The sequence below is a fragment of the Lactuca virosa genome, chromosome 5, assembly GCF_052849685.1.
Source record: "Lactuca virosa cultivar CGN04683 chromosome 5, Lactuca_virosa_CGN04683_v6, whole genome shotgun sequence".
NCBI classification, from domain to species: domain Eukaryota; kingdom Viridiplantae; phylum Streptophyta; class Magnoliopsida; order Asterales; family Asteraceae; genus Lactuca; species Lactuca virosa.
The window spans coordinates 229,057,582-229,070,641 of record NC_136430.1 but is presented as its reverse complement, the minus strand read 5'-3'; the positions used below and the strand labels follow the sequence as shown (position 1 = coordinate 229,070,641).

At 37.2% G+C, this 13,060-nt stretch overlaps 1 protein-coding gene and 1 long non-coding RNA gene across 2 annotated transcripts; one reads left to right on the top strand and one right to left on the bottom strand.

Annotated features, from left to right (window-relative positions):
- The first annotated feature begins 1,599 nt into the window (after positions 1-1,599).
- LOC145112445 (uncharacterized) lies at positions 1,600-10,628 on the top strand. The gene is made up of 3 exons (XM_079048610.1): positions 1,600-3,589; positions 3,947-5,079; positions 10,380-10,628. Exons 1-3 carry the CDS (start codon positions 1,600-1,602, stop codon positions 10,626-10,628), a joined length of 3,372 nt encoding a protein of 1,123 aa, XP_078904736.1.
- Positions 10,629-11,714: 1,086 nt separating this feature from the next.
- LOC145117137 (uncharacterized) lies at positions 11,715-12,843 on the bottom strand. Its single transcript, XR_013712511.1, has 3 exons — positions 12,534-12,843; positions 12,237-12,322; positions 11,715-12,101 (listed from the first exon to the last, which is right to left on the bottom strand). It is a non-coding gene; the product is annotated as an uncharacterized LOC145117137 (long non-coding RNA).
- Positions 12,844-13,060: the final 217 nt, after the last annotated feature.

The window sequence follows — 13,060 nt, the reverse complement described above, 5'->3', positions numbered from 1 at the left end:
TAAGTATTATTAATTATACCTCCCAAAGTAAACAAATGATAATTTATAATACACACACAAATACAAGATATAAAGTTATATAAAACTCAATTCCTTTATGAGAAAACACTAATCCAAGATAAGAAAAATACAAGAAATTAAAAATCAAATATTCAACTAGGTTCCTTAGTACATGCGTCGTACCATAACTGAACCTAGTTGCGTGCCTATGTTTTATTATGGTCAGATTTATGCACTACCTAACCTAAGCGAAATAGTTGATTTGTTAAAAATCTTGGTTAAAATTTTATTTAAAAACAAATATTAATACAACCTTAAATCTCAATATAGGATGAAATCGCAATCACTGGAGAAAAGCGAAGAAGAGGTTAACTCACATGTGCCATTGGTAGGGGATCCTTACTTCCCAACTCAAAACAACCAAGCACCAGCACCGATACTTATCCCTGACGACGAGCCAGAGGAAGACCCGGAAGAAGATCCCGAGGAAGACTCGGAAGAGGAATCGGAAGATGATATGGATGAGGATTCGGATTCCGAGGAAGAAACGGAGGAACCGGTAACCCAAGCAACACCCACCCCGATAGTCGCACCCACTGTGTCCCATCTACCTGTGACGCATCACATTGGCTCCGGAATGCATCGCACTAGGGCAACCGTCCGCAAATCCATTCCGCCTTGCAGGAGCATTACCAAGAGAACCCAGGATAAATCTCTCAGGCCCAAAGACAAAAAAATCCCATATAGCCCCTTCCCGGACGAATCGATGAAAGACAAGCCGCCATTGGCAAATCAGGAAGGAGAAAGAAAGAAAGAATATGAAGTCGGACAACCCTCCGGGACCAAGCCCCAGGAACCTACGGATGTTGGATCTCTATCATTACTATTCGACCGCACCCTCCGTTTGGGGAACCAAATCAAAATGATGAGTGACGAAGCGAGTGTCGTGGAAAGCAACAACACTAGACTCACCCGACACGTCCAACAACTGAGAGAATTGAGAAACCAAGACTATAATGTTATCAGGGGGGATCACAATATGGTGATGGCCACTTACAACTACATCAATACTCAAGAAGCAAGCCGACAGGAATCTGAGGGCTTGATGAGGACGGCAATGACCAGGGCAATCGAAGCAGACGAAAGGTCCAAAGGGATGGAGCAAAGGACCCAGGCTTTAGAGGAACAGGTTCGAGAAATACTGAAAACATTGTCTCGTAACTTCGGGATCAATTAAGAGAGTTATGGAATTGATGAATGGAGAAGGAAACTTGGTGATGAAGTAGAAGGAGCATGTAGGAGAGTGTGAAATAAATCGTGGGTCGCTTAACGACTCACGTATAGGTTTTATCTGTTTACCGTATAAACATTGTTAGGGTTTTGTACCCTATCGTGTTCTTGTTGTAATGTGTGCCAATAAAACGTGTACCAAAATGAATGATATAAGGAAGTTATTATTAATCTTTCATGCGAATTTTATGCAAACATTTAAATTCATGCACAATGATAAATAAACTGAATATTCAGTCCCATAGCACAAACAACAACAATAACGACATGTAACTGATAACCTACTGCTGAATTAATAGGACGTACACAATGCCTCCACGAAGAAGCAACCCCCGAACTCGTCCAGCAGCAGCACCAACAGCAAGGCCAACGACTACACGAAGGGGGCGACCCCGTACCAGGCCAGTAAGAAACCCGCCAATAACCCCAGTGGCTGAAAACCAAACGAATGATGCTCCACCACCTCCACCTCTAATGACGAGACTCCCGCAAACAGCGGCTGAATTGGAACAACTAATCTCAGATCGCCTCATAGCTCTAACAAATGCTAGGAGCGCAAACCATGAAACTCCGATCATAGAAATCGATGGAACAGGAACAAGACCAGGGAGTAGTACGAACATACACTACAACGAAACCCGAAGGGCTTGTTCATACAAAGATTTCATGAACTGTAAGCCTAAGAACTTCTACGGCAACGAAGGAGTCATTGGCTTAACGAGGTGGTTCGAGAAAATGGAATCTGTATTCCAAATCAGTTACTGTGCGGAGGATAGCAAGGTACGATTTGCTACTTGTACTCTCCTCGACTCAGCCCTGTCATGGTGGAACGAGCAGGTGAAAACAATGGGCATCATTCCTACCAACTCCTTATCTTGGGGAGACCTGAAGGCAATGATGGTAGAAGAATACTGCCCTAGGGATGAGATCCAGAACCTGGAAAATGAACTCTGGAACCTAAAAATGAAAGGTTCGGACATTAAAGCTTACACTACGAGGTTCAATGACCTATCCCTACTCTGCCCGGCACTTGTAACGCCGGAGCACAAAAAGATTGAACGCTATATTTGGGGGTTGGCACCTCAAATCAAGGGAATGGTCATCTCATCAAGGGTTACAAGCTACGAAAGTGTTAAGAACCTAGCAAAACGTTTGACCAACAATGAAGTTAGTCGAGGGTCCCTGGAAGCAAGGGTTGAAACTCCTAGGGTTGAACCCAACAAACGAAAAGCAGGCGGAGGAGATTCACGCACAACAAAGAGAAAGAAGGTCTATGTTGCAACAACAACAACTCCGGTTCCAACACCCATACCCCAGAAAAACTATGCAGGAAAACACCCCTTGTGTGTCACCTGCAACCGACACCACAACGGAGAGTGTTTTCAATGCACCAACTGCAAACGAAAGGGACATACCGCCCCTTTCTGTAAAATCCCGGCAGGAGCAGTGAGAAGTCAGAACGTTGGCACTGGGGTAGGAGGAGGAGGAGCAAGGACATGTTATGAGTGTGGTGAAAAGGGACACTTCAAACGAGATTGCCCAAAGCTGAAGGGCAAGGCAGGAAATGCCCGTGGAAGAGCATTCGTGATCGGAAACAAGGACGCCATCCAAGACCCATCGGTGGTCACTGGTACGTTTCTCGTCAATAACTTGTATGCTACAATACTTTTTGACTCGGGTGCCAATAAAAGCTTTGTAACTCCAAAATTTAAACAGCGTTTAAACAATGAGATTAGGAAGTTAGAGGTAGCATACGAAGTAGAAGTAGCAAACGGTCAAATAGAGAGCACTACTGAAATACTGATAGATTGCACACTAACTCTAAATGACCACGCATTTCAAATAGACCTTATGCCCATGCCTATCGGAAGCTTCGACATTATCGTTGGCATGGATTGGCTTGCCCCTCATCATGCTGAGATCCTATGCTACGAGAAGGTTGTACGGTTGACCCTACCCAATGGGGAGATTATGACAATTTATGGGGATAAATCGGGACAAAACCTAAAGTTAATCTCTTGCACAAAGGCTCAGAAATATCTACACAAGAAATGTTACGCCTTTTTGGCTCACATAGTAGATAAAAAGAGCAAGGAAAAGGAGATAAAAGACATACCACAAGTACGTGACTACCCCGATGTGTTTCCAGAAGACCTACCTGGGTTGCCGCCAAACCGACAAGTTGAGTTCAGAATTGATCTGACTCCCGACGCGGCCCCGGTTGCCAAATCACCTTACAGACTGGCTCTGTCAGAGATGCAAGAGCTTTCAAGCCAATTGCAAGAACTTCTTGACAAAGGCTTCATAAGACCAAGTTTCTCACCTTGGGGAGCACCAGTTTTATTTGTCAAGAAGAAAGATGGATCCTTCAGAATGTGTATTGATTACCGGGAGTTGAACAAGTTACCGATCAAGAACCGTTATCCACTCCCAAGAATCGATGACTTGTTCGACCAGTTGCAAGGCTCTAGCTACTATTCCAAGATAGATCTACGTTCAGGGTATCACCAGCTTAAAGTCATGGAATCAGATGTACCAAAAACCGCTTTTAGAACTCGGTACGGACATTACGAGTTTCTAGTTATGCCGTTTGGTCTGACGAATGCCCCCGCAGTGTTCATGGACCTCATGAAACGTGTTTGTAAACCTTATTTAGATATGTTCGTGATTGTATTCATTGATGACATCCTGATATACTCACAAACAAAAGAAGAACATGGCCAACACCTACGATTAATATTGGAACTGCTAAGAAAAGAGAAACTGTACGCAAAATTCTCCAAGTGTGAATTTTGGATCAGGGAAGTACACTTCTTAGGGCACGTCGTAAGCAACAAAGGGATACATGTAGATCCCGCAAAAATTGAAGCAATTAAGAACTGGGAAGCACCAAGATCACCGACTGAAGTGCGCCAATTTCTAGGCCTTGCTGGCTACTACCGGAGATTTATTGAGAACTTCTCTAAGACGGCCAAACCTCTAACTGCATTGACACAGAAAGATGTGAAATTTACCTGGGAAGAAAAGCAAGAGATTGCTTTCCAGAAATTAAAACAAATGTTGTGTAGCGCACCAATCCTATCACTTCCAGAAGGAACTGAAGACTTCGTCGTCTACTGCGACGCGTCACATCAAGGATTAGGTTGCGTATTAATGCAAAGAGATAGAGTGATTGCTTACGCCTCCAGACAACTCAAAGTGCATGAGGTCAATTACACAACTCATGACCTTGAATTAGGAGCAATGATTTTCGCACTCAAAATATGGAGACACTACGTGTATGGTACGAGATGTACCATCTTTACTGACCACAAGAGTCTTCAACATATCTTCGATCAAAAGGAACTAAATATGAGGCAACGAAGATGGTTCGAATTACTAAATGATTACGAGTGTGAAATTCACTATCATCCCGGGAAAGCAAACGTTATGGCAGATGCACTGAGCCGTAAGGAACACGTCAAACCCAGACGCGTACGAGCATTAACCATGACTATCCTTTCCAACCTTAGTGCTCAAATAAGGGAAGCTCAGATCGAAGCTATAAAGGAAGAAAACATAACGAACGAAGCTTTACGAGGAATGGATAAGCAATTTGATCTTAGAAACGATGGAACGCGATGCTTCATGAACAGAATCTGGACGCCTAAATTCGGAAACGTCAGGAGTTTAGTCATGGACGAAGCTCATAAGACAATATATTCCGTTCACCCAGGCTCCGATAAGATATATCACGACTTAAAGATGTTGTACTGGTGTCCAAACATGAAAGCCGAGATTGCTACTTACGTAAGCAAGTGTCTAACATGTTCTAAAGTTAAAGCAGCACATCAAAAGCCTTCGGGTTTGCTACAACAACCAGAGATACCCGAATGGAAGTGAGAACTAATCACTATGGACTTCATTACCAAGTTACCCAGAACACCAGGTGGTTACGATACAATCTAGGTGGTAGTAGATAGATTAACAAAGTCCGCCCATTTCCTACCAATTAAGGAGGCAGACAAGATGGAAAAGTTGACCAGAACATACCTAAAAGAGATTGTAAGATTACACGGAGTCCCAATCTCTATTATCTCTGACCGAGACAGTAGATTCACCTCTCGATTTTGGCAATCATTACAAAAGTCCTTAGGTACCCGTCTAGACATGAGCACGGCTTACCATCCTCAGACAGATGGTCAGAGTGAACGAACCATCCAAACCCTAGAAGATATGCTCCGAGCCTGTGTGATAGACTTTGGAAATTCATGGGATACTCACTTGCCTTTGATTGAGTTTTCCTACAACAACAACTATCACACCAGCATAAAGGCCGCACCATTTGAAGCATTGTATGGAAGGAAATGTCGGTCACCACTATGTTGGGCAGAGGTTGGTGACACCCAATTGGCCAAGGTACATTCAGGAGATACTCTACGAACTGGACCCGAGATAATTCACGAGACAAGCGAAAAGATAGTACAAATAAGGGACAGACTGAAGACCGCACGTGATCGTCAGAAGAGTTATGCTGACGTAAGGCGTAGACCCTTAGAATTTCAGGTAGGAGACAGAGTCATGTTAAGGGTATCACCATGGAAGGGCATGATCAGGTTTGGAAAGAGAGGCAAACTGAACCCACGATATATAGGACCATTTAAGATCCTAGAAAGGATTGGCCCTGTTGCGTATCGACTCGAACTACCTCAACAGTTAGAAAGGGTGCATGATGTTTTCCATGTATCGAACTTGAAAAAGTGTCTTTCTGACGACACACTTAAAATCCCTCTTGAGGAAATCCAATTGAACACCAAACTTCATTTCATTGAGGAGCCCGTAGAGATAATGGACCGAGAAATAAAACGATTAAGGCAGAGCCGCATACCTATTGTGAAGGTACGTTGGAACTCTCAGAGAGGACCAGAGTTCACTTGGGAATGGGAAGATCAGATGATGCAGAAATATCCCCAATTGTTCAAAGATGCCCTGACTGCAAGTTAAATTTCGGGACAAAATTCTTTTAACGGGGGGAGAATGTAACAATTGGTATTTTTAGGTAGAAATAGGTCGACCAAACCACCGCAATAAAACTGTTATATTATAACCAAGGAATAAAACGATGGAATAATATATATATATATATATATATATATATATATATATATATATATATATGACACAAAAATTCATAGTCTCTTACCGAACACCCCAACTTATTAAAAATATTGTCTAACGATAAGAAGAGTTACAAATATCGTGTATTGACACCCGAATTGAGAGTAGCTATATGTGTCAAGTAAAATATATATATACAAATGTAATATCGTCTAGTCCATAAGAATTGAGATTTGCATAAATTATTAATATTAGCTATGCACTCATTATTACCTCCATGCACGTATAAAGTTTCTTGGAGAAATCTTTATGACTAACTCTATAATAATAATAATAATAATAATGGAGAAGGAATCATCACAAAACTTGGCTGCATGCAAAACCCTATTCACCTCCATAATTTCAATTGCCATCATTTAGTTGTGTACGTGAATGAATTGTCAAATCCATAGCAATACTCTCCTCTTAAATTACCACCAAAGGTTATGTACCTTTTGTCATCAAATACCTTAACCAACATGAAGAATAGTTTCCCTGCACCTTTTCTTCTATTTGACTATGTACAACATGTATCCTCAATTAAGCAACCTTATTCTCACCACACAATAGAGCAAGTTGATAGAATTCAAGAGTCGATATAAACCCAAGACTTGTTGCTCAAATGTGGTAGCGAAACTCACGTAAACATCCCATCGTTCTACTTTTTTTCTCTGAATTTATAATCCTCTAAAAGAACACCCATTTGGAGGCATCATACTCAAATATTCCAACAAAAACAAAAGCATGTGATACCCTTTTATTTCAGTCCTTTGTTCCAACAATTAAACAAGCCGATAATACCATTGGGAAGCTGTCAAGAACACAACTGCCTTCCTCCTTTTTTTTCTTTCATTACCAGCCACAACGGCAAGCAGAAAGTAGCGACAGGCTGCCAAAAAAAAAGGAGCCCATCGCCAGCCCACTGCCACCGGTAAACAGCCCTGTTGTTCTCGGTTTCTTTCTCCTTCGACCAAGCTAAAAAACAGGAAGCATCCTCTTGATTAAAATTTACCAAAACAGCCCCGGATCATCCCTTGCGGTTTACTACGAAAAGCTTCTAAAAAACGAACCAAAACACGCAATGAATGTGAGTCTTTATGGCCCCATTTTCTTTAAGTTTTATAAATATTTGGGGGGAGATATATACATGTCTTGCATGCTGAATATGAAATTTTATTATCATTATATGATACATATTTAACATCATTTATAATGGGTTAGCACACGACACTTTAGTTATATTGAACTAACATGCAAATGGATCTATGAAATGGTTACATGCATTATAAACAAATTTCATATTATATTATGACATAATAAAACATTTGGTATAAAGTTATTATCCGTAGATATAAATATATGTATTGGTATTATCTTTGTGACATAAGTCCATGCAAGTATTTTTGGTTGATAATCAAAACTAATTATTAGTGTTAGAATGGTCGTTAATAAAACAAACCAATATGAGTATTTTGGTTGATAATCAAAACTAATTATAAGTGTTTCATTGGATTTATGTTCTAAAACATGATTATTTTATATAAAATTGTATTTTATATAAAAATGGAGTTTATAAAAAGACCTTGTAACATTTTATAAAATACGTAGTTTTTATACAATATGATTATTTTTATATAAAATAGTTATTTTATATAAAAATGGAGTTTATAAAAAGGTCTTGTAACATTTTATAAAAATAAGTAGTTTTTATAAAATATGGTAATTTTTATATAAAAATGATATTTTATATAAAAATGGAGTTTATAAGGAGATCTAGTAGTATTTTATAAAAATGAGTAGTTTTATAGAATATGATTGTTTATATAAAATAAGATATTTTATATAAAAAGAAAATTTATGAAAAGGCTATTAACGCCTCAAGAAAACAAAGAATTGAAGTCATATTTTTATGCCTTCAATATATATATACATACATATTTACATACTTTTAAAAATATATGTATAATAGTGTATGTACAACCATATATCCGAATGTGACGACAAAGAAACGCAAACATTGTTAAGGCTCGGAATACAAATGACAACAAAAATCCTAGACTTAACAATTTAAGGATATTCTGTATGAGATATACTTCATCGCTAAGAACTCAAAAACTTAGTATAAAGTCCTCTGTGTATAACCATTAATCTGAAAGGAACGTGGAACATTGGTATAGATCTATACGGGTTGACAACCCCGCCTGCGGTTGCTAGCTACAACCATTGTCTGACGAGTCAAAACGGGCGTAATCGTTCAGTCACTTATATATTTCATGACGTCGATGAAGCGTCGTGATGGTCACAGTACATCTGCTCACCGTACTGCTTTACAGAGGCTTGCGCGTCCATAGTTCGGTTATAGGCTCATACTAGAACCCATAAATTTTAATCTAGAAGTTTTATCGTTAAAAAGGAACTTTTGAACAAAATGGATAAGTGTTGAAAACATTATTATATATAATTCGTATTTATAATATTTTCAATACGGTACTCACGACTCATGATTTCTTGGTTATAAACAATGAACCAATACATTTTACTTGTATGTGATTACAAGTGCGGACTAAATACATATTTATAATCTTAAAAGGGCACAAATTTATTTTCGATTATAAACTATTGGAGTCTAAACCTATAAAGCTCACCAACATTTTTGTTGACGTATTTTTAAAACATATGTATCTTCAGGATCTTAAAAGCTGGAAGAATGTCTGCAGGGTAAGGAGGATATTTCTCCTTAAATAAACTATTGTCCGAGTAACCGGACCTCTTGATATATGCTTTATTGAACTTGAATCATGTATTAGTCGTCGTTTGGGATTTATTAAACAATGTATTTCTTCTTTTCATACTTTGGAAGAATGTAGTGTTATTTGAATCCTGTAATATTCGATGTATGTTGTTAACTATGAACCAACGTTTCACGTCGCAACCCCGTTGATTCCGCCATCGGTCGGGGTGTGACACATATATTTGACCCATTGTTGTAATTTCTAGTAGTTATGTTTTCTTTTGAAGTCAAGGTATCTACTCTAATAAATAAATGTTTTTTTGCCACTTGTCACACTCTCATTTAATTTGCCAAATGTCATTTTTAGGTTATTTTGAATTATTTTTTATTCCACATGTCATTTTATGGTTTTTTTTTATTTTATTAAACTAGGTTATAACTCATGGGAACCACGTGTAAAATATTTTTTAAATTTTATTAATTAATATGATTAAAGTTTTTTTAAACCATAATAAATATCAACCAAACGCCATTAAATAGATAAACAGCAAATTATAAAGCACCTTAATTCACACACACGCAAATCTATATTAAAAGAAACAAATAATGAACGTACATCCAATTAAAAAAAACAAAATCGAACTCACACATATGAGGAAGGTTACTGAGGTTTCATGTTTTGAAATCTAAAAAGTTGGATTCGTTAGTTTTTATATTGTTTAAATAAGAAGAATTTAGAATTCAATGTTATAATAAACAAATAACTTAAAAAAAACATTGTTATTTATATTTTTCTTATATCTTATAATGGGAAAATAACTTATAAGCCCAACGAAGTTTTCAAACCGTTCAAAAAACTCAAATTATGTTTTGTCTGTTCAAGAAAACCCAACGAATTAACCTTGTGTCTAAAAAAGCCCAACTAACTTACATTTCTCATTTAGGGTCAACCGGTTAATGAAAGTCAACGAATGACATGGCTTATGACGTGTAATTAAATATCGGAAAATGACTTGTAAGACCGACGAAGTTTCAAAACCGTGCAAAAAACCCCAATCACGTTTTGTTTGTTGAAAAAAACCCAACGAACTTACGCTTTTGTTCAATTCTTATTAGAGTCAACCAAATTCATTAGGTATATAACTAGTTGGCAAATGACATGACATTATATTTAATGACATGGAATAAACAGATTAAAATTGCTTTTTATATATCGATTTAGGGCTTGGAGAAGAGAAAAACGAGCAGTGCCTGTCTTCGATCTCTTGTAATAGCTGCTTCTTATTCTTCCTCTCAATCGTTGATTTCCAACTCAAGATCTACAAATAAGATATTTGATGATGAAAACCCTTGTGGATGTGGACGCCCTTCTTCTATTTGGACATCTAGAACAGAGGATCATCCAGAGATAAAAGTTCAGGGCTTGTTCGAACAAAGCTCAGGGGTTGTTCGAACAGATGGGAAATTCTAATCTGTTTATTCCATGTTATTAAATATAATGTCATGTCATTTGCCAACTAGTTATATACCTAATGAATTTGGTTGCCTCTAATAAGAATTGAACAAAAGCGTAAGTTTGTTGGGTTTTTTTTCAACAAACAAAACATGATTGACGTTTTCTGAACGGTTTTGAAACTTCATTGGTCTTACAAGTCATTTTCCGATATTTAATTACACGTCATAAGTCATGTCATTCGTTGACTTTCATTAGCCGGTTGACCCTAAATGAGAAGTGTAAGTTAGTTGGGCTTTTTTAGACAAAAGGTTAATTCGTTGGGTTTTCTTGAACAAACAAAACATAACTGGGGTTTTTTGAACGGTTTGAAAACTTCGTTGGGCTTATAAGTCATTTTCCCATCTTATTATTGTACACATAAATTTGCTAGTAATATAATTTTACTTTGTAATTAGATATAGATATTTCATTGTTTGAGAATTAGTCTAATAATATCAACATGTTAAATTATTCTTTGTTCGACTTTTGTTCCCAACCCACTTGAAGAGTCATTGGATTTTAAATTAAAAAACCATTCTCATAAATCATAATACATGATCAAGTGACAGTTGTAGAGTGTTCAAAAGTGCAGCTTTAGATCACTACAGTATCTTGGTCCTTCATCTTTAAAAAGTGTATCTACACATTGTTAAACAAGTTGTGTCACATTCTTAAACATTTCCAGAAATTTTGATTTCTAAAGGGTCTGTTCTTTGTTACCAGATGGCTACTTCCATTGGAATCACATATGATTCCTTGTTCATTAATTAGTGGAAACTAATACAATAAATCCACCCAAATATCTCACATCATTATTTAATATAGAAACAGAAATTTAAAACTGAACTAATTGACTAAATAATCTAAGAACAAAAAAACAAATGAAAAACAAAGATCTAATAGCCCAAATGATTTGAGATCTTTTCATTTAATAACTTAAGAGCAACTTTACCTTCTCCTTTTCCATATAATTATCATTTTCATTCAAGAACTTATGAAAACAGGATAGCAAACTAATATCTGATCACTTAAGAACGGTACCATAAAAAGCAAAATGGATGTATGGTAAGGAAACTTTTATCGCTCACTTCTTTTTCACAATGTAATCAAACTCTTGGACTTGTTTTTGTATCAAACATGTATTACAAAAGGGTAACAAAGTCATTTTGTCATAATAAACGTATGATCGTGACAAAAAATTTGAGAAATAGTGGATTTTCTTTTCTACCACCGAGAGATGGACAGACATTGAAAAGTTCTAATAAAGATTTCTGCATAAACAATGAATAATCGCTTGCATACTTAGATGGGAAATGATGATTTCGTCCCTTCATAGTGCAGGAAATGTAGTAGTTCATCACATGTTAAAAGCTCAAGGGATCAAGGGAATGGGAATCCAATTCGACTGTCAGGTACATCTATTAACTATGTAGCCTTCTTTTATGCAATCTAGTCAACATATCAAAACAAAGTTTTCTTCATTCACAGTACCAGCAGGTAAAAAAAACAATGATTGTAACACCAAAATCTGTGTATCAAAATTAAGGGTATCAACATCTTAAAGGGCTCTTGGAAATTGATTACCTTATTAGTCAATCCATACTTATTATCAACTCACAGTTTCCATGATGAATTCTTGAGGAAAGAGCCTGAATCAATACTCCATGTTACTACATAACAATCAGAACTAAAATTTTGATTAATCATTTCACAACATAAATCATAAAATGAAACATAAAAGATGAATAAATAACAACTTATTCATTTATGGATTAGGCTTAAAACAGGAAACAAAGAGGAGTCTTCGTTGATTTCTAAGGCTTAGATAGAGAAAAAGGGGGAAAAGGAGAGAGACAAAAAACAGAGAAAATAGATTTGTACCGGAGAAAGAAGAAGAAAAAAGGACTGTGAAGCAACTTTGATGGTGGTGAATGTCAACTGACGACATCCAAAAGAGAGAAAACATGGGTTTAATAAATCTATGATGTATACAAAGTAGCAAAACCGATTGAACTGCATCTATGGTTCTCTGTATGTCAAAATTTTTGAGGGTTTGAATGAGGAAAGCATTTGTGTGCAAGGAAGAAGGAAGGTGGTGTGAAAGAAGGAGGTGCCTTAAATTGACGGTTGCGGACACCGATATTTAAGGGATTTGGGTGGACTCGAGGGACGCAAACGAAATGTATGGAGAAGAAACAAATGGCAAGCCTAAACAAACCCTAATTTTCTGGAATGCTATAATTTTCAAATACAAATTGCACGGTATATATGGGCGTGTTCGGCACAGAGCGTTTGAGAGCTTCTAGCTTCTAGCGTTTGACAAAACGCTCCGCTTAAAACAAAAAGCCTCGTTTGGCACTACAAGCTTCTAGCGTTTAGTTTAATCAAAACGCTCAAAATCCAAATGC

Excerpts from the sequence above, each read along its gene's own strand:
- LOC145112445 (XM_079048610.1), top strand. The coding sequence starts at position 1,600 with ATGCCTCCACGAAGAAGCAACCCCCGAACTCGTCCAGCAGCAGCACCA. Across the intron at positions 3,590-3,946 it reads GCAAGAACTTCTTGACAAAG|ATATGTTCGTGATTGTATTC; the intron begins GCTTCATAAGAC and ends AACCTTATTTAG. Across the intron at positions 5,080-10,379 it reads AAGCCGAGATTGCTACTTAC|GGCTTGGAGAAGAGAAAAAC; the intron begins GTAAGCAAGTGT and ends ATATCGATTTAG.